The sequence below is a fragment of the Osmerus mordax genome, chromosome 1, assembly GCF_038355195.1.
Source record: "Osmerus mordax isolate fOsmMor3 chromosome 1, fOsmMor3.pri, whole genome shotgun sequence".
NCBI lineage: Eukaryota > Metazoa > Chordata > Actinopteri > Osmeriformes > Osmeridae > Osmerus > Osmerus mordax.
The window spans coordinates 19,498,563-19,517,661 of record NC_090050.1 but is presented as its reverse complement, the minus strand read 5'-3'; the positions used below and the strand labels follow the sequence as shown (position 1 = coordinate 19,517,661).

General features: G+C 41.9%; 3 protein-coding genes across 6 annotated transcripts; 2 read left to right on the top strand and 1 right to left on the bottom strand.

The window, feature by feature from the left end:
- The first annotated feature begins 2,846 nt into the window (after positions 1-2,846).
- p4htmb (prolyl 4-hydroxylase, transmembrane b) lies at positions 2,847-7,449 on the top strand. 3 transcript variants are annotated; one of them, XM_067236708.1, is made up of 10 exons: positions 2,847-2,988; positions 3,391-3,741; positions 3,846-3,927; positions 4,436-4,626; positions 4,724-4,820; positions 4,950-5,112; positions 5,264-5,449; positions 6,114-6,204; positions 6,343-6,466; positions 6,668-7,449. In XM_067236708.1, exons 1-10 carry the CDS (start codon positions 2,986-2,988, stop codon positions 6,874-6,876), a joined length of 1,497 nt encoding a protein of 498 aa, XP_067092809.1. In that variant the 5' UTR covers positions 2,847-2,985; the 3' UTR covers positions 6,877-7,449. The 3 variants fall into 3 exon arrangements, with proteins under 3 accessions (XP_067092809.1, XP_067092818.1, XP_067092801.1); XM_067236717.1 differs by having other exon boundaries at positions 2,847-3,098; XM_067236700.1 differs by lacking the exon at positions 2,847-2,988 and having other exon boundaries at positions 3,346-3,741.
- A 120-nt stretch (positions 7,450-7,569) lies between these two features.
- On the bottom strand, positions 7,570-12,621 carry slc26a6l1 (solute carrier family 26 member 6, like 1). Its single transcript, XM_067233212.1, has 19 exons — positions 12,485-12,621; positions 12,197-12,336; positions 11,982-12,092; positions 11,631-11,806; positions 11,353-11,517; positions 11,105-11,257; positions 10,819-10,901; positions 10,522-10,669; positions 10,254-10,367; positions 10,060-10,137; positions 9,850-9,945; positions 9,619-9,725; positions 9,393-9,462; positions 9,219-9,311; positions 8,938-9,048; positions 8,350-8,763; positions 8,208-8,262; positions 7,959-8,104; positions 7,570-7,869 (listed from the first exon to the last, which is right to left on the bottom strand). Exons 1-19 carry the CDS (start codon positions 12,619-12,621, stop codon positions 7,843-7,845), a joined length of 2,424 nt encoding a protein of 807 aa, XP_067089313.1. The 3' UTR covers positions 7,570-7,842.
- A 1,142-nt stretch (positions 12,622-13,763) lies between these two features.
- kbtbd12 (kelch repeat and BTB (POZ) domain containing 12) lies at positions 13,764-18,444 on the top strand. 2 transcript variants are annotated; one of them, XM_067238336.1, is made up of 6 exons: positions 13,764-13,895; positions 14,225-15,332; positions 15,520-15,790; positions 15,979-16,129; positions 16,308-16,505; positions 16,610-18,444. In XM_067238336.1, the coding sequence occupies exons 2-6, from the start codon at positions 14,260-14,262 to the stop codon at positions 16,777-16,779; spliced, it is 1,863 nt and encodes a 620-aa protein (XP_067094437.1). In that variant the 5' UTR covers positions 13,764-13,895; positions 14,225-14,259; the 3' UTR covers positions 16,780-18,444. The 2 variants fall into 2 exon arrangements, with proteins under 2 accessions (XP_067094437.1, XP_067094445.1); XM_067238344.1 differs by having other exon boundaries at positions 13,764-13,905.
- Positions 18,445-19,099: the final 655 nt, after the last annotated feature.

The window sequence follows — 19,099 nt, the reverse complement described above, 5'->3', positions numbered from 1 at the left end:
TAAAAATAATACAAAGGACAATGAAACAACAATGAATGCTACCAGTTACAAAGATAAATCTCCTTGGTCAGTGGGAATATCACAAGAAGTCTTACTCACCGTTGCTGCGTGCCTGCTCTGTTCTAGGAGGAGTCTTAGCCTTCTTCTTATATAGAGACATTTCTGTTCACTCAGCATTCGGCTTTCCTGTTTTGGTCATGTAATTCATCTTCTTTTGGTCATGTATGTCTCCCCCCCATCTCAACTGAATATCACCACTGATGTCATACTCTCCTCTGGAAACAACAAGCATTGACAACATCGACTTGAGCCTCAGGGAACAATGCCAAGCCATTTATAGATTTGGCTTAAGGGATGTTAAGATAAAACACTCCAGAGCTTTGGGGAAAAAACTGTTTGACCTTGTCAATTGCATATTATTATTTTTTCTAAATGTCATGTAGATTGATGAAAATGTCTCTATGTTCAAGTTCAAGTCTTTTATTGTCAGATGCACAGAACAACACAGGGTCAGACTGGGCAGTGAAATTCTTTGGACAAGACAACGCAAAGCAACCTGGAATAACATGACATATATGTTGAAACTCATAAATATACAATGCCCAGAGTGTGAATCTGAAAAGGCAAGTCTGAGTCTCCAAAATGACCTTGATGGATGACATTGTTTCAAGTATTTTCTAAGCATTTGAACAAGAGATCAGTTGATGCTAATTTAAGACCTATTATGCTTCTGCGCCCCATCTTTCTTCCAAGGAAAGATGACACTATTTCCAAAAGGGGTCTGAGTGTTAAAAGTATTCTCTTGTGGCCCTCTGTGTGATGATGTTACAATAAAAATGTGATACTCAATATCTTAGGCTTGTCTTTATGATCTTATTTGGACTTAAAATAAATATAGCCTCTTGCCCATTAATGCCCAAGCACTATAGAGATTGTTGACAAATGCATATAGACTCAACTGTTAAGTATTTGACATACCTTTCAGCATCTAGCTATATACTGTAGTATCCGAAACACAAACTTCAAAACTGGGTGTATGCTTTTGTGTGGCATTAAGCTTCTGAACCTAACAATGGACCTAACTGTTGTCTTTTCTCCAGAATGTTATTTTGAAATTATTTAATGTAACTGTAATGATGTTATACTTCTCTTATAAATGGACACTCCAAGAAACCCATACAATGCTTCGAGGTCCAGGTCCATCAATAGAGGATGTGTAAGTGTGATTAAGTGTAATTTAGAATATACTTTCTATATATCTGTTATCTAATATCTATTAATTAATGGTGTTGCAGGGTATTTGGTACAGTCTGTTCCTTTAGAAGTATGAATGGATTGTATTTATTAATGGAACTTAGATGATACTTTTACTGAAAGTGACGGTGACAAACTGCTGCAACTCGCTAGATGTCATTAAAGCACTTAAGGGAGCAGCTGGTGTTCTCTTGGATGCAAACACAGATTGAGCCCACTGCATCATATCTAACACTTTGTGGTAGGCTACATATTTGATCTGTTAAAGGGATTTAACCTTTGGTTGATCTGTGTAAATCCATTCTACCTAAAATATCTTAATTTCAAATTCAGTTTTTTTCCGTTCACTTAATTTGCATTCATCACACGTGTTTAACAAAACCACGCAAGCCAAACACTTCAAAGATAACATCAGCGCCACAGTAAGCACACATTGTAAAGAGAGGTAACCTGCATAACTACCACGGCAAGGCCATGTCTAGAACTTCTGGTGAAGTTAAAAACGTGACTTTTATTAATCAGAATCTGACTGATCTGTATGTCTGCATGTATGATAGCCTGCAGCTACACCTGGATGAGAGGGGCCTGAGGAGAGAGGTCTGCAGTTGGACACTTCTCAGAGAAGTGAGATGGTTCAATTGCATTCAGGCTTGTTGCCTTACCTATCCTTGGTTTCCCGGATGTTACAATCAGATATTTTGCGTCTTTCATTTTTTGGGTTTGAATTTTTGGGATCTGAATTTCACCATTCGAATTTGAGGAGTCTGATTTTGTTCTATTTCAATTTATGAAGCATTAATGTTTTTGTTGTTGTTGAAAAAACAAAAACTTGCATAGTCCCACTTCAATCCACTGTGCACGCATGCATCATTTCCGCATATTGCATAAGACAGGTCAACAAGTTCCAGTGTTACGGAGAAATCAGTTCCCCTCTTCCCCCTTCATTGCGCGTGCGCAAAATCGTTACAATTCGTTACAGAATACATGTTGTTTTATTATTGTGTGTGTCGTTTTTAATACACAACCTTACGTTTTAGGCACAAATAAACTATTGTACTGTACATTAAGTAGGCAAGTCGGTGTTATAATTTTAGGATACTCATCTGTCATTCATTATTTTACAGTGATCATAATGTGTAATACATTTCATCTATACGCCAGTCCTTTACACTGAGAACACAGTGGGAACAGATTTCCCTGGAGGCCTGAGGAAAGTATAAGTCTTAATTATGGGGGTCAAACCCCCCACCCCCAACCCCCTCAGTAATTCGAACACTGCTCGCACAGAAAGTCGCATTGCCTCTATCTCAATCTACTCAGATCAATTGAAAATGTATTGATATTTTTCAATAGCTCTGAATCTACCACCGACCTAATAATAAGGGAATCTAGGCTTCTTGTTCGTGCGGCATCCATGCTTTTTTCTTCTTGTCCATTTGGGATACACCCAAGAGGCCACCAGAGGTCAGCATTGTACGAGTTTGCTGAATTTGTCTGCTTGCTGTCAGCGCGATAGTTTGAGGTGGCTACGCGATGCTGCGTAGTAGGGCAAAACATGAGATAGTGTTGTCTTCGAAAGCGGCTCTGAGATTTTCTGTCAGGAATTTTGCGTCGTATATTAATCTATACAGATATATTGAAATATAATGACTTTTGCTGGCGATCGTTACAAGTTTTAAAATGACCTGTCTCCTATATTTTGGAAGTCTGCGCAGTCCTGTCTGAAACTGCATGGTAAACAAGAGACGCTTGGTGCTGCGGTTATCTGCATTGCCGTGGTACTGTAGTCAGTGTGCTGTGTGATGATGTGATGAGTCTGCGTTGGAACCAGCTAGCTAGCTAAAGTAAGCTTGCAGGCACAATGCCGTCTCTTTAACCCAACAATTGAATGTGTAGCAGAGATACACTCTGCTTGTTTTGTCGGCTTGCTATCCAATGACTTATTGAGATAGCTAGCTAGCCAAACTAGCTTAGGCAGAGGCTGAGTGAGTTAAACTGTGTCCAGTCATGCGGTAACTTTGAGCCCTCCTCATTCAGCAAGACAACACTGACTTGCAGGGATGGCGGAAGTCCTTATTGTGGTACTTACACATGATCAGAATGGCTATTGATTTCTTTCTGTTTCATCTGATCAAGTTAAAGATGATTGAGTCTCAAGGAAGCGGGGACGATGAAGCCACTGAGACTGCTCCACCGCCAAGTCCAACCGTTCCTCCCCGTCCACGCCAGCGAAACCCCTTGCAAAAGAGTAGCGTATGCTCCCGATCGTACTTCATGGTGGTGATGGTATTTTTTCATGTATACATCATTAATGTCATAGCCCTACTTCTTTACGTGCACTATAACAATGGCCCAGGAGAAATGGTCGTTCCGACTCGGAATGCGGCAAGCGGGACCAATAATCATAAACTCCCGGAGTCTCAGGTTCAGCAACCTGGATCAGAGTTTTTACATCACATGTATCTTCCACGGATTGAAGGGATAAGGGTGAGACATTTGTGACGTTGTGAAAGTTGAACCTGGATTTTTGTCACAGCTCCAGAAATGTATAATTTATTGCACCTTTATTATGGATGCCTTATATATCTCAGGTTGGACATGTCCAGAAAGTTTCACTGCTGCCAAACAAAGTCCATGAGATGCGAACATTGAGCCTTAAACCACTGCTGTTTGGTAAGAGTTGTTTTTCCACATATCTCACCTTGGCATTGTAGTCTTGTTCAACAAAGCCAATAATTAAATGGAAATATCAGTATGGGCCTATGTGAGTTGGGCATGAGGACAGTGCAGGTTCTAACCATTTCAACTGGATGGGGCCAGTTGTATTGTTAGAGGAGCCAGTTACATTCAACATTATTGTTGTCATATAGTTTCCTTCACTACATTGCATAAAGATCATGTTTTTAATTATTTCACAATTTATTTACATGTCCCTTACATTTTCACATTAGCATGACATAATCAGTATCAGTCACACCAACTGTGTTCTACCCAAAAAGATCATGATCCCAAAAAATTATAATGTAATTATTAATAATGACTATAATTATTTCAAACTCTTCATGAAGAGTGTGGGGGGTGACTCTTAACCCCCCACCCCCTGAACGCCCCACCCTGCATGGGGTCGTACTGGATTCAGTTCTTCCTCACTCTCCACTTTCTCATCCTTGGTTATGTGCAGAAATTCCAAACTTCTTGTCTGAGGAGGAATGTCGTGTGGTGATGCAACTTGCTCAGCTGAAAGGCCTAATGGAGAGCCAGGTGATGGTGCCAGAGGGCCAGGAGGAACTGACAGAGCAGCTCAACCTCAGCCCAGAGGAGATCTTCAACCTCCTGGATCTGAATCAGGATGGTCAGCTGCAACTCCAGGAGGTATTGTGTTTGTTCATTTACATTTTATTACATAACATTTTTTAATAAATGTGAGAAACCACAACCACTCTTACATTTATTTCTGGTCTTCACACAGATATTGACCCATTCACGGGTGCGGGATGGGATCTGGCTAACACCAGAGAATCTGCGTGAGATTTATACTGGACTTAAAGCTGACAAGGACAATAATGGTAAGACACCGCACATGTTAATGGAAGCATTCCAGCTCTTAAACTTAGAAACTCAGTCACCATGTATAAACTATTTGAAAAACTACCACATTCAGAAGGGTTGCGTTGATGCCTCCCTTTGTTGCGTAGGTTTGCTGAGCCTGGAAGAGTTCAGGCAACTGAGCAGTGATGCATTCCAGCGTTTCCTGCAGCAGCGTGGGCTGAAGAGCAGCCAGTTGGTGAGGAACAGCAGACACACCTGGCTGTACCAAGGTCAGGGGGCACACCAGGTCCTCCAAGATCTCAAGAAAAGGTGAAAAACCCACACAAAACACAGTGTGACTCCTATAAAGAGAATATGCATATTACTCACTGACATGGGTGTGCATGACGTTTACTGTTACGTTTTAACAACCAAGATACATATAATCTGACGTTTTATTCCTCTTCCTCCCTCTGTGAAGGGTAACACGTCTCACTCGGCTTCCCCCTGCACTGGTGGATCTGAGTGAGCCCCTCCAGGTGGTGCGATATGAGCAGGGGGGTCACTACCATGCCCATCACGACAGTGGACCTGTCTATCCAGAAACCGCCTGCACTCATACCCGCCTTGCAGCCAACACATCCACTCCTTTTGAGACCTCATGCAGGTGAGAGGGGTTTAAGACGATGACAGGTTTAAGTCTTTTTTGACTACTTCAACTTTGACTGCATCCGACTTGCTAGGCCTCCATACAGTACGTGAATGGAGGGAGTCAGGTGGCTGAGCGGTTAGGGAATCGGGCTAGTAATCTGAAGGTTTCCAGTTTGATTCCTGGCTGTGTCAAATGACGTTGTGTCCCCGAGGCAAGTAGGGTGAAGTGCCTTGCCTCGAGGGAATGTCCCTGTACTTACTGTAAGTCACTCTGGATAAGAGCGTCTGCTAAATGTGAATGTGTGTGTCTGGGATTGTTTGTGACTTTAAGGAACATCCATATGACTCCTGAAACTCCTTATTGTGATCATGCAGAATAATTTGTGGAATTCATGTACAAAACATACAGTTGATCCTCTGTTTTGACTGACTTTGCGTGCTGCCACCTGCATGTAAGCTGGTGGACAACAGGTGCCTAGAGGTCATGGTCAGGGTGCAGGGTGAAAATCTTATGTTGAGATAAAATCTCGTTATAGCATCTGAATTTTCTCTTGTGAAAAAGCTTTCTAGTTCATTTGGATGGGCCTCGATGCTTAAGTGTCCATTTTGTGGGGTTATTTGTCTGTGCATGTGTGTGTGTCTGCGTGTTTGTACGAATCAAATCTGTGTTGTACACCCAGGTACATCACAGTTCTCTTCTACTTGAACTCTGTTGAGGGAGGCGGGGAGACCGCATTCCCTGTGGCAGACAACAGGACCTATGATGAAGTGGTGCGTAATTTTGTACGTGTGTGTCTGTATGAGTGTGTACATAGTGTTCATGTCAGTGGTATATCATATGTGCATGAGTGTTTGTCTGTATTAGGAGTGTATCTTTTTGTGCCCTACTGTACAGTGTTTGTGTTTTAGTCTCTGATCCAGAATGATGTGGATCTTCTGGACACCAGAAAAAACTGTGACAAGAGTAATCTGAGGGTGACACCTACGAAAGGGACAGCAGTGTTCTGGTACAACTACCTTTCTGACGGAAGAGGTATAATCCTCCATCCTGCGCTTTAGGGAACTTGTACTGTATGCATAAAACACACAGTACCAATTAAACACCACTGGTGTTTCAGAGCGTCGTTTGAAAACGTATTTTTAACTACATGTACTGGCCCGTAGGGTCTATATTCTGTGTCACGCACATTTGATGGCACAAGTACATTGTAACTGTACTTCATTTTCCTCCTAGGATGGGTGGGGGAGCAGGATGAATACTCTCTACATGGTGGCTGTGTGGTCACCCGTGGCACTAAGTGGGTCGCCAATAACTGGATCAACATTGATCCAGACTACCAGCGCCAGGCTCGCTTCCAGCAGCTGGTGTCACAGCTGGAGAATGAGGACGAGGGGGCGGAGTCAAGCCCTGAACGGCACACTGATACACACCAGGACTTGTAGCCTAGAAACCAAAAAAGAAAGACTATTTCCTGGCCCGTCATTCCTAAAACTTCCCTACCTCCACTACTACCTAACTTGTCCTGTGCACAACTTGTATCATTACACCCCTTGCGACCAGTAAATATGTAAACATTCAGGGACTGAGGTCACTTTGGGTTTATGCAATTGTAAAGATAATTGTTCTTTTGATTTTAATGTATGGGTTGTGTTACCTTATGTTTATGGTTTCTGAGTGATTATTCCATACCATTGTTTACATGAATGCACAATGTCCCTCCCTACTTACATTTGGGAAGGGGAGGTTGATAATTAAGTGTTGATAAATATTGCATGTGTGAGCTGCACAAGTAGCAAAAATATTCATGGTACTGTTCTAGTGTAATTACCTTGAAGTGAATTGTTTAATCACCAAAAGTTGTTTAAGCACTAGTTTTGTCATAGCACTTTAAATGGCATTGCTTTATTTATTTATTTTATTTATTACCTATTTTTAAACATTACGTAAAGTACTTTAACCAGCATTGAATGTGCAGTATATTTATTGTTTACCAGTATATTGTGTACCTTGTTTGTTTGAAAATGCACTGAATCACTTTCCTGTGTTACAAATAAAGTATTCTTAATTTTCTGATAGTCAGAGAAATGTCTTGTTGAAGTGTAGTTATGAAGGAAAATGTGACAATCATACTAATACATTTTAACAGTTTACTTTTGACATCGACTTCAACGACCTAAAGTAAACATTTTAACATTAATGCGGAAATACTTTGTAGTAGAACATAGTTAGGATCCTGCCCTAAGAATTGTCATCACTTGAAACTATAACTCTCCTACTCAATTTACATTTTCCCGAGTGGTGAAATCATCATACATGAAGTATGCAAAATATATTTTACAATAAATAACGGACATTTGTCATGTGACAATGTCCTTCCACACATCCATATTGCATGCAGGTCAGAATCTTCATAGTTTTGTGCTGCTCTGCATATTCTGCAATGAGAGAGGTAAATAGGTTATACAGTATGATTTAACCATGTTGGATATTTGCAGAATGTGTGTATTTGAAGGAAATCACACACCACTGAATCCTCGTATCTGGACAATGGTGATGCTCCATGATGATCTAGACAGTGCAACACTGCATCGTGGATTGTGGCAAACAGAAGTCCTTTGGTGATGGACTTAGAGAAGAATCCCCCCTGCTCCAGCTGCTCCACAACAGAGGCTGCACAGAAAAGGTAGTTAGAAGCACAAGACGGGTACAGTTCCAAATGATTAGCTCATAATGAACTTACAGTGAATGATCTACAAAATAAATATTCTCTTACCCTGACACCCAGCCATGTAGACATCAACATCAATCTCACCAAAGTCACGGAATATCTGTCAACAGACAAGACATAGGTGTGAGATCTTGTCTAGTCTAATGGTATGCTTCTAAACTCTACTCTACTTTCATCTCTTACTCACATTTTGCATGGTCTTGATAGCCACTGTGTCTATGAAGTTGGATGCTGAGAGGTCCAGTATAATGGAGTGAATATCCCAAGACCACTTTCCCAGAGAGCCCAGAGAGACTCTCTCCAGGTCACGGCTCAGGGTATCCTCACTACTGGAGCCCAGAGTTGTGGTGTCCCCGTCCTGCAGTTCAGACACTGACCCCAGAGTTGTGGTGTCTGGATCCCCGCTTTTGAGGTATTCCCAGCTGCAGTGGCTCTCAGGTGTCAGAGGTGTAGTGGGCATGACAAACACAGTGCCATTTCCCCGCCCTCGATACTGCTGTTGGGACTCTGCATCCACATTTGTGTCCGTCCATTGAGCCACCTCTTCCTCCACTGAAAACACTGGCCCTATAGCACCCTGTTTAGCTGCTATCACCTTAACCTGAAGAACACAAGGGTGTGACTGACTATAAAGATAACACTGTCATCCACTTTCAAACAATAACCTACTGTAGGTTTGACTAAAACATGTTGTTGCAAGTTATCCCATACCACACATAGTAATTTGCATAGTGCAGGTTCCAGTAAATGTTTGGTACAGAACACAGTATCTCACCTGTTTCTTGGCTTCACGTTGAGCTCTTCTCTCAGCTCTCTTCTGTCTACGTCTCTGCTTAGCTTCTTGTCTCCTCTTGTAGATTACAATCTTGCTGATGTCCAGTCCACTCTAAATATATACAGGCACAATTGTTGGGTGTAGTTTGAATCACATAATCCACATTTGAGACTGTGACAATGAAGTAAGTTCAAGGTATTGAAAGATTGTTTGGAGTTTTGGAGAAGGGGTTTATAAATGAACAATCTGAGGGTTTTGTGATAGTTTTATAATAATACAACCTTTTGTTTGAGAGCCTCCAGGTAAAGTTCAGCATTGGCAAAGTACACCGTGGCAGACGAGCGGAAGATTGTGATTCCAGGTACTTCTCTCACCTGGCACAGAACAAAAACAACCTTGTTTAATCTTCCTGGTGTAGTACACCAAGTGTCACAATTCATGTCCACTGATCTCACCTCTCTGTTGGTCTCCATATCCAAGTACAGCTCTGTTCCTGGAACATGCCCCAGAACAGAATACCTTGGACTGAAAGTTGATTTATAATTAGAATGCTTACCATAATGTGATCAAGAATAGTCTACCAAACAGTGATGCACATGTCAATTTATGATTTTGCTTTCTCTCTATTCTCACAGGATCATTGAAATGAGTGTGATGTGTAGCTTTGAAGAAATCTCTTACAGTTGGGTTCTTAAGATCACTGTTAGTAAAGCAAAGGCAATGGAAAAAGCAAGGCCCATGTCAAGATTGAACAGCATTGTGGCTGTCCAGGTGAATAACCATAGCACCTGGGAAAAAGGCAAAGTGTACTTGTCATTGTTTAATTATATGACTTCACTTTAATTACATCATGTCTCAGGTAAAGTTTGTGAAACAGTGTCAAATGTGTACAACATTGTGTAATAATCTCACCAGATCAACTTTGTTCGTCTTCCAGAGAGTTATAATGTCATAATATTGTTTAAACATGCTCTTTAGGTTTACTAAGACTAAAGCTGCAAGTGTTGCCTGAAAAAAAAATTAACACATGGGTCCATCAGTAACATTCTCTCCCACCATATTTATATCAACAGACTTGCAAAACAAGTCCTCTTCAAGCACACAGAGTAACTAAGATAGTACCTTGGGCAGTTCTTGGAAGAGTGGTCCAAGTTTCAGTATGGTTACCAGTACTATAACAGAAGAGACTAATCCAGCAATCTGCAGAAAAAATACACTTGGTATAAGAAGGAACACTAAATGTCAATTTTGTCTTTACACATTTTACGTTCAAAATAACTGACTGTGTGACTATGGTGTTCTTCTTTTGTTCTTACCTGTGTTTTACCTCCAGTGCTGTCCTGGATGAGACTGCGTGACATAGAGGCGGAGACAGAGAAGCATTGGAAGAAGGCTCCTATTGCATTACTGAGACCTAACGCCACCAATTCCTTCAACAGGGAGAGAGCATAGACAACACAGCCAGGCGTTGACACAAACTACTCTCCTCTACAGAATGGTATGATATGCTATAGTATGATAAAACATGTTAGGATACCGTCTGGTGTAGTGTGTTGTGGAGGGGTGTTGTGAGATCATGGTCACCTGGTTGCTGTCCACTTTGTAGCCGTGTTTTATAGCAAACGTCTTCCCTAGTGAGATGGAGATGGCATATCCCACCATCGCCATGGCAAAAGCATCCACAACAACCTCTCCAAAAAGGCTGTAATCTGGTATGCTTGGTGGACTGAGGCTGTAATGAACAAAGGATGGTAAAAGGGTTGTGGTAAAGGTATGATGTCATTCACACACAAACAAAAACATTTGCACACCTGTAAGCGCACACACACATACACTTATGTGTAAAATATGTCAAACTAAACCATTACTCTGTGTACTCACCCGCTAGGAATTTCACCCACTACTGAGACAGTGTAGTTGCCATTTAAGTTGGTATTGGATGATATCAACGTTGCCACCACAATCTAAACACAACACACTTCTCTCAGAACAAACAGAAAACTTGAAGAATTTGTCAATCATTTGGCGAAGGAAAGTTAAGACCTAGTTAATCATATGCAGAGTGTACCTACTTATTAGTCATTAATACCATGTATCTGCTGTTTGTGACTGAAAGGTGTTTGCTGACATAGCTGAATTGCACAAGGAGACAGAAATAAAGACTGACTGCTATGAGTTCCACTGGGATGGGTACAGGAAGTCTTGGGCCGAGCAGGGAGTGGAGCTCCTTGGCAGCGATGAGAAACACGATCGATACAGCACTGACCAGTAGAGTGGGAAGGTGGGTCTGAGGTAGCAGGGAGCACACATCCACCAGAGTCTATGGGCGAGAGACATTCATGATCACAACACTTGCATTTACATCAATTGTAAATTTGCCCATGTATTCATTTGCTTTTAGTTTAAATTACTCACGTAAACCAGTGAGAAGGGCCCTACGTGACGTGTCGCTGACACCCCAAATAAGCTCTTAATTTGTGCAACTACCGCATGAAAAGCAGCTGCAGTTGTGTAGGCCCGCACCAATGGCTCGGACAAGTAGGTCCCCACAAAGCCAAACTTCACTAAACCCAGTACCACCTAGAAAAAGACAAAAAGCATTTACTGCCATTACCTTTACCAGAACAATTGTATCACTTGGTGTGATTGTTTCTGTAAGCGTGAACTGATTGAGAGCTGTTCTGTTGACAGACCTGTATAAGTCCTCCCAAGAGAGTGACTGTAGCTGCTACCTGAACCCTATAGGCGTCCCGGGCAGTGATGTCCACCTCCGCAGTAACGTTGGTACCATTCATGATCAAGAAATTCATGTCTGGAGCTAATCTCTCTGTCACACTGCCCACCATAATGCTGACCACTGTAAATGTGCCTGGAAAGAAACCAAAAAGGAGTTATTCAACTATCTACAGGTGCTTTAAAATGCATGTGGATTTTTAGTATAAACTGTTAGCTCATATAGTGAACCGTATAATAAACCAATGTTTTAATTTAATTCTATATGAGAAAAAAAACAATAAGTACTTATTATTATTTTGTCCTCTTACCAATTGAGTTATGACGGGATGTCCCAAAGAATAAGTAGACCAAAGTAGGATAAAGCGATGAATAAAGTCCAAACACTGGGGGCAAGGAGGCCAGTAGCGCATATGCCATCCCTGTAACATTGAAGTACATGCTGTAGAAACATGAACTGTCCCACCACAGTGTAGGTGAATCTAAATGATTTTATTGTATTAGTCCATTTTGATCTGGATTTTACCTTGAGGTAGATGCATGATGCCCACACTGATACCAGAGATGAGGTCAGCCATGCCATAATCAAAGATAGAGTATCTGGGCAGCCAGTAAAGTATAGGCAGACAGCCCACCACAGCTCTCTTCAGTTTGGTTGTTGTGCATCTGAAGGGGTTGGAAGAGCCAGGGACAAACATAAAAGGGAGACGCATGGAAATATTCTCTCACATGCTGATTTAGGAAAAGACAGATAAAAAAAGAGAAGATTAAAATGCTAATCTTTATGAAATATTGCACCCTTTGTTTGCCTTACCTAAAAGAGTTTTTCAGGCGCTCAGTCAGGGAAGGATTAATGTTAGAGTAGTCAATCCTCTGAGCCAACTCCTCCAATCTCTCTTCATCGATGATGCCCCTCTGAACTCTGTATCTCATTTCTCTCTGCCCAGCCATACCAAGTTATCCAAACGAGCGTATTCTGTATGTGTTCTGAGAAGCAAGATGTTATTTCTTCTGTCACTGTCCAAGTACCCCCTTTGGCTCTTGCTCCTCTAAGATGGGTTACACAAAGTGTATCTCAGACGTTTGGATATCACTGTCTGTACTGTCCGTCTGGAAACAGCAGTCACCACTACCACGCTGTCTGTCTTCATCTTTTATGTGTGTGTTTGTATGTGTGTGTGATTGAAGGCGAGCAGGATGCATTATCTAATGTCTAACCACAGTAGGGTAACACAGGAAGTTACAGGGGACATTTGGGGGGGGGGAAGCAACCTCATCATGGAATATGTCGTCGTCGTTACGACTCATTAGTGATGTGAACTAGGTCTTGAGATTTGTGTGAACTCATAGTCAATGTACCCTGCTGCAGAATTCAACAGTTCAGGCATGTCCACACAGAAGGGAGGTATTCAATAACTTACACAGTCAAGAAATTCTACTGAGTCATGAAAATGATTGCTTATGGAAGGCAAAACCATATTGCAGACACAGAGCATGGAAAATGAGAAACCAGGTTTTTTTTATGTGAAGCGTTCGTGCGTCTGCTGCTGTTAAGTATTGTTTCTCCTTCTGACGTCTTCTTACTTTCCTAGTGGGTTCATCAGGGTCATTGTTTAATTCACACTATTTTATGTGCAAATTTTTTTATTGGTTACATTTGTACTAAAATATATTATAGAAGAGTAACATTGTTGGAGAAACCATCTTTGTAGGACTGTTTACCAGCAGATATATAAAAAATATATGTTGGCTCATCATGTTGAAGAATAAATGACGATATATTCCTTTAAGTGAGTTGAGGAAATGTGATTCCAACATGCAGCATGTTTCAGTACCATTCCAGACACACGTGATTGAGCCACCCTGAACTTAAGGACAAAATACTTTGACTGGTTTCTTAGGCTTGAGAAATACAAACTCTGTCTGTGTAAACAAAACACATTTTGTGTTTAGTGAAAACTCCCAGAAAAAAAGAGGAGATTTGCTTCTCTTTGCTTCACCCTTTCTCTGACCCACTTATCATTAGGCACAGCATGGTCTATTTTAAGGTTAGTTGCTCAGTTGTCCAAGGCCGGTAAGGGAGGGTAAACATTCTGAGTTACTGGGGTAAGCTAGGCTCCTCTGTCTATCTAATACTTTTCCATATATCAACAACGACTGTAGCTTGGAGAGAGAATCTACCCGTCTCCTTAGGGTACAGAAAACAGAAGAATTCCCACTGAACGGTAGGAAGTGGTGAGCTCAGCTCAGGGACATTGGCTTGGCTTGGTTGATCAATGGTAAAATGCATGGTGGGTAAATAGCACTTCAAAGGAGGGATCCCATGTTGCACCACTGGGAAGTGGTTTGGTGTTGTTTTTCTCTGTGCTTTTGCTGAATCATTTAGAAATACAAACATAAAAAGAACAGAGAAGATTAAACAAAACTTTTTAAACCACTTTAAGTATTTACCTTTTGTTTTAGTTACTGTTTATTTCAGATATCAAAAACCATTAAATACATAGATTTTTGGACTTTGACACTTTGTACAGTGATGTTGTATTTCCTTCTGCAGTTTCATAAGAATATTGCTGCTAAATAGGGAGCAAAATGGATCTCCGGGAAAAACATGGCCTGGTACTCCTGGACCAGCTGAGGAAGATGAGGGAGACAGAGATGCTGACAGATGTTGTGCTGGTTGCCGAGGGCATCAGCTTTCCTTGCCATCGTCTTGTACTGTCTGCATTTAGCCCCTACTTCCGTGTTATGTTCACCTGTGGACTGCGTGAGTGCAACAACAGAGAGGTTATTCTGCGTGACACCCCTGCAGACAGTCTTGGTCTTCTTTTGAACTACATGTACTGCTCTGAGCTGCCTCTCTCCAATGACAATGTACAAGGGGTCTCCATCGCTGCCTTTCTCTTGCAAATGGATGAAGTGTTTTCCCGCTGCCAACTTCACATGAGAGAGAACATGGATGCCTCCAACTGTCTTGGAGTGTATTACTATGCCCGTGACCTGGGAGCAGAGCAGCTTGGTGACCACGCCCAGTGTTACCTGCGGCAGCACTTTGTGCGGGTGTGCCAGAATGAGGAGGTGCTGGACCTGGAAGCTCACCAGCTGGGGAAGCTGCTGAGCTCTGATGACCTCAACATTTCACGTGAGGAGACCATCCTGGATGTGGTGCTGCGCTGGGTCCGTCATGACGTTTCTGGAGAGGTTGATGGAAGGAGCCGGCATCTCCCAGAGCTCCTTCGAAAGGTCCGTCTACCACTAGTGAGCCCTGACTACCTGAGGGAGGCGATGAAGAGGAATACATCCCTGTTGGCCAATGCAGAGTGCATGGAGATGCTAGAGGAGGCTCTGGAGGTCACAGGGATGCACCCGTCAGCGGCTCCTAGACGCCTGAAGCTTCGCTACGGCATGGAGACGACAGACCTGCTGCTTTGTATCGGCAATGAGGGCGGAGGGATCAGGTCTCGATACGGCAGCTATGCTGAATATAGTTTTTGCTACGCTCCTTCCACAGGCCGCACCCACTACATCACATCTCCACGCTATGGAGAGGCTCTGGGTTATGTGTGTGCAGGTGTTGTCACTGAGGGGAATGACATCATAGTGGCCGGAGAGGCAGGTGCACGCAAAATGGCAAGACAGAAAGACAGAAATGTTGAGATTTTCAGGTAGGCAGCTTTTTTATTTGATTGTTTTATATATCAGTTAAATAACTAACTGTATGTATTATATCTGTTACACTGAGTTTTGTTAAGATTATCTGGATCAACTACTGTCAGGGTAATAATGTGGAGACTACTAACCCTTGAATTTGTCCGATCTGTGTTTCTCCATGGTGGTGTGTTTCCTCCCCAGTTATCAGGTTGATACTCAAGGTAGCTGGGAACACCTGAGCTCAGCAGAGTATCGTGACTCATATGCTCTGGGTTCGCTGGGTGACACTCTGTACCTGTTAGGGGGGCAGATGAAGCTGAAGAACCAATACCTCATCACTAACTGTGTGGAGCGCTGGTCCTTAAAGGGTGGACCCTGGCGAAGTGCTGCCCCATTGCCTCTACCGTTGGCATATCACAGTGTCGTCAGAATGAAAGGTCGTCTTTATGTGCTGGGTGGTCGAACCCCACAGGTATGTCTGTTGTTACATTTATTGTTTACACAGTAGAAGTAGCAGATGTACTGTATATAGAGGCCATTTCAGACTTTTCTGAATACTTTATTGGGGAAAAATGACTAAGTGGTGGATAGGTAAATGAATCCAATGTTTTCTCCCTACCTTTGCACCTGTTACTATCTGTCATGTCTTCCCTGTGGTAGTCCTACCGAATGGATGACGAGCCTGACCGCTTAAGTAACCGGCTGCTGGAGTATGACCCAGAATCAAACAAGTGGACTGAGCTAGGTCCCATGAAGTTCTCCAAATATCGTTGCAGTGCTGTGGCTCTTAATGGGGAAATCTATGTGTTAGGTGAGACGAACAGACCAGACCTCAGTATGATGATGAGAAAACTACAGCACAACACACATTTGTTTTTTCTGATAGTGAACACTGTTGTGCCACAACAACAATAAACAGTTATTTAGTCTTCATGATTTCATGTCATTGTGAAAAAATCATCAGTGATCACCCAGATTTTCTCTGACAGGGGGTATTGGATGTGAGGGAGTGGATTGTGGCCAATCACGTCGCTGCCTTGATGCTGTTGAGATCTACAACCCTGATGGAGACTTCTGGAGAGATGGACCGACTTTGCCCTCTCCCCAATTGTCCTTGCGCACCAATGGTTCCAATGCTGGTGTGGTGGGGGGCAAGCTATACATGTGTGGATATTACAAGGGAGCAGGTAAACATGATTAGTGTTACACATATTTTTACAAATATTTTGGTCACACATTTAAACCTGTTGTACTGTAGCCTTTAGTGATTTCTCCATAATGATCTCCCCAGATCGTCATGACAACATAATAAAGGACATCCTAGAGCTGAACCCATGGGAGAACCGTTGGACAGTTGTGCGCCGCAGTGTTCTGATGCATGACAGCTATGATGTTTGCTTGGTGGCAAACCTCAACCCTAGAGGACTCATGTCCCCACCTGTTGACTTGGTCACAGAGTGACATCTCAGACAAATCAAACTTTCTTTGGAATTTGAGTAAGCAATTGTCTCTGGGCCAGGAGTCAACATAGTGCTGCTCTTTGTGTTGTTTGTGTTTAGATAACTGATGTGGAAGCCCTGAAAGTAATGAGGCAATGTACAAAAAACACTTTATAATTCATTCACACTCAATAAAACTGAAGTGAGAATTTAATGAACAGTGGTTTATTACAGCAAGTTAAAACAATTTTGCCATTTATTTTGTTAAGTTAAACAACCCCCAAGGGTTAATGGATTGGGCATGACCATCACTCACTACATTAGTCAGAATCACAACTTATGTCAAACAGCTGCCAGAAGCCCCTGGCTCTCCCTGTGACCTCAGTTGTGGGATCAGCTGGCAACTGTTCCCATGCAAGATTCTCACTCCCTTTGATGCACAGAGAGCTGTTACTATCCTGGGACCAGGTGAAAGGATTGAGGAAGCCTTCCTTGCCTTTGTTAGTTTTGGTCTCCCTATTGTGTTGTTTCAAAGGTTCTGGCTTGAGACTGACATCCTGCTCTTTGACAGGTGATTTATCAAATTCATCTTTAATTACTTCTGTTGGTTGTTGGCTGTTTTCATCCCATCCTCTGCCCCTGCTCCTGGTCTGTGGTGGTAGCAGTGCTGGCCTTCTGTTCCTGAGAGGCTGCTTCCTGCGGCCTCTTTGAGTGAATCTGTGGCCAGCTGTGATGCTCTTGCCCCAAGGGCCTTTGGAGGGAACTGCAGGCTGACTGTTGTTAGGCTGGGTGAGGTCATGCTTGCTGTAGTCAGGCTGTCTACTCTGCTCAAGCTCAAATGGCCTCTCAACCAGACTTGGCGATGTCTGGACCATACTGTTGGTCACTATGACAGGGGTCGGCTTTGAATGCTTGGAAACCAAAGTGCCTAGTAGGGATAGGGCCTCTTCAAGCATGTTTTGGTCTCTGCCTTGCTCTTGTCTCAAGGCCTCCAGGTTCTTCTGCAAGTTATCCACATTGGAATGCAGTTCTGTGGTGGCCACTCCAGTCTACGACAAAATAACAAAAATTTTGTTTGGAAATCAAAGGATTCTAATGAAATTGATTTTTTACACAAAATGCCTATGTATAAAATCTGGCTTCATAACATATGCACATCACACAAGGTTAACAATTTCTCACCTTGGATACCTTTTCCTCAAGCGATGCAATGCCATCCTGCAGGCTGTAAATATTTTGTTGCACTGCAAAGATATGACACAACTCCAATTTAGAGGCATATACTTGTAGTAGAAAGGCTTAACTGGTTTGAGTTTGTAAACTACAATGCAGGTGAGAGTGTACCCTATTTTAACAATGAATACCAATGATGTCCACAAACCCATCAAAGTGAATCCTTATGATCCCTTTCTAATACAAAGTGACAGAGTGGGGATCCTAAGAGTAACAGAAGTGAGACCAATTTATTTGTTGATCAAGAGCACTTCCTACTGGTCAGAAAATATCCTTAGAGACTGGAGAGAAGATTTATGCTTAATGTTAATGCTAAGATGTTGATAGAAATAGAAATGCTATCTCTGTCATTGTATATCAATTTAATTTTGCTTGGAGGAATTAATGCAATATAATTTCAGATATAAATAATGACATCAGAATATCACATTGTTGGTAAAATATTACTGCAGATGCTGTACTTTCTCTTTATTATAATAATGCAATGTAATTAATTTAGTAACATGCATTGCGGGGTGTGTGTGTGTGGGGTGATTTGAACCTGCACCCTCTTAATCTGCAAATGCTCTACCACTGAGCTAAACTCACACTTAATGGACTGAATATCACTGTATCAGAATGTTACCAAATTCTTAGTTACACCTAAACTTACATGTCTTTGTCACATTTTTTAATTCTTCCAATAAGACTGTTTTGCCCATGGTTGTATTTTCTTCAATGCCAGCAAGTGAGCACTTCATCTGGAAAAAAAGGTTGCTTTATTAATAGATGAACATAATTATCTAAAAAGATTACGTTATGTCATTGCTTACATTTTCAAGGTTTTCCCGAAACTGAAGACATTCTGTGGCAAGGATATCACTGATAAAAAATAAAACATGAACAGGTTATATGCTTGCATTGTTGTGTTAATATGTTGATGAAGAAAGGATTCAAAGGAAATGTTTAGGATTGCTCATACTAAGAGCATTAATATCAGTGTAGACCTTTCCCTTTTTCCTTTTGCCTTTTTCTTGTCCTCTTCGAATCGATCCAGAATGCTAAAAACCTTTCCAGTAGGGAAATGTGGTACTCTGAGTTTGTCCTTGCAGTCTCTCTCAAGTAGGAAT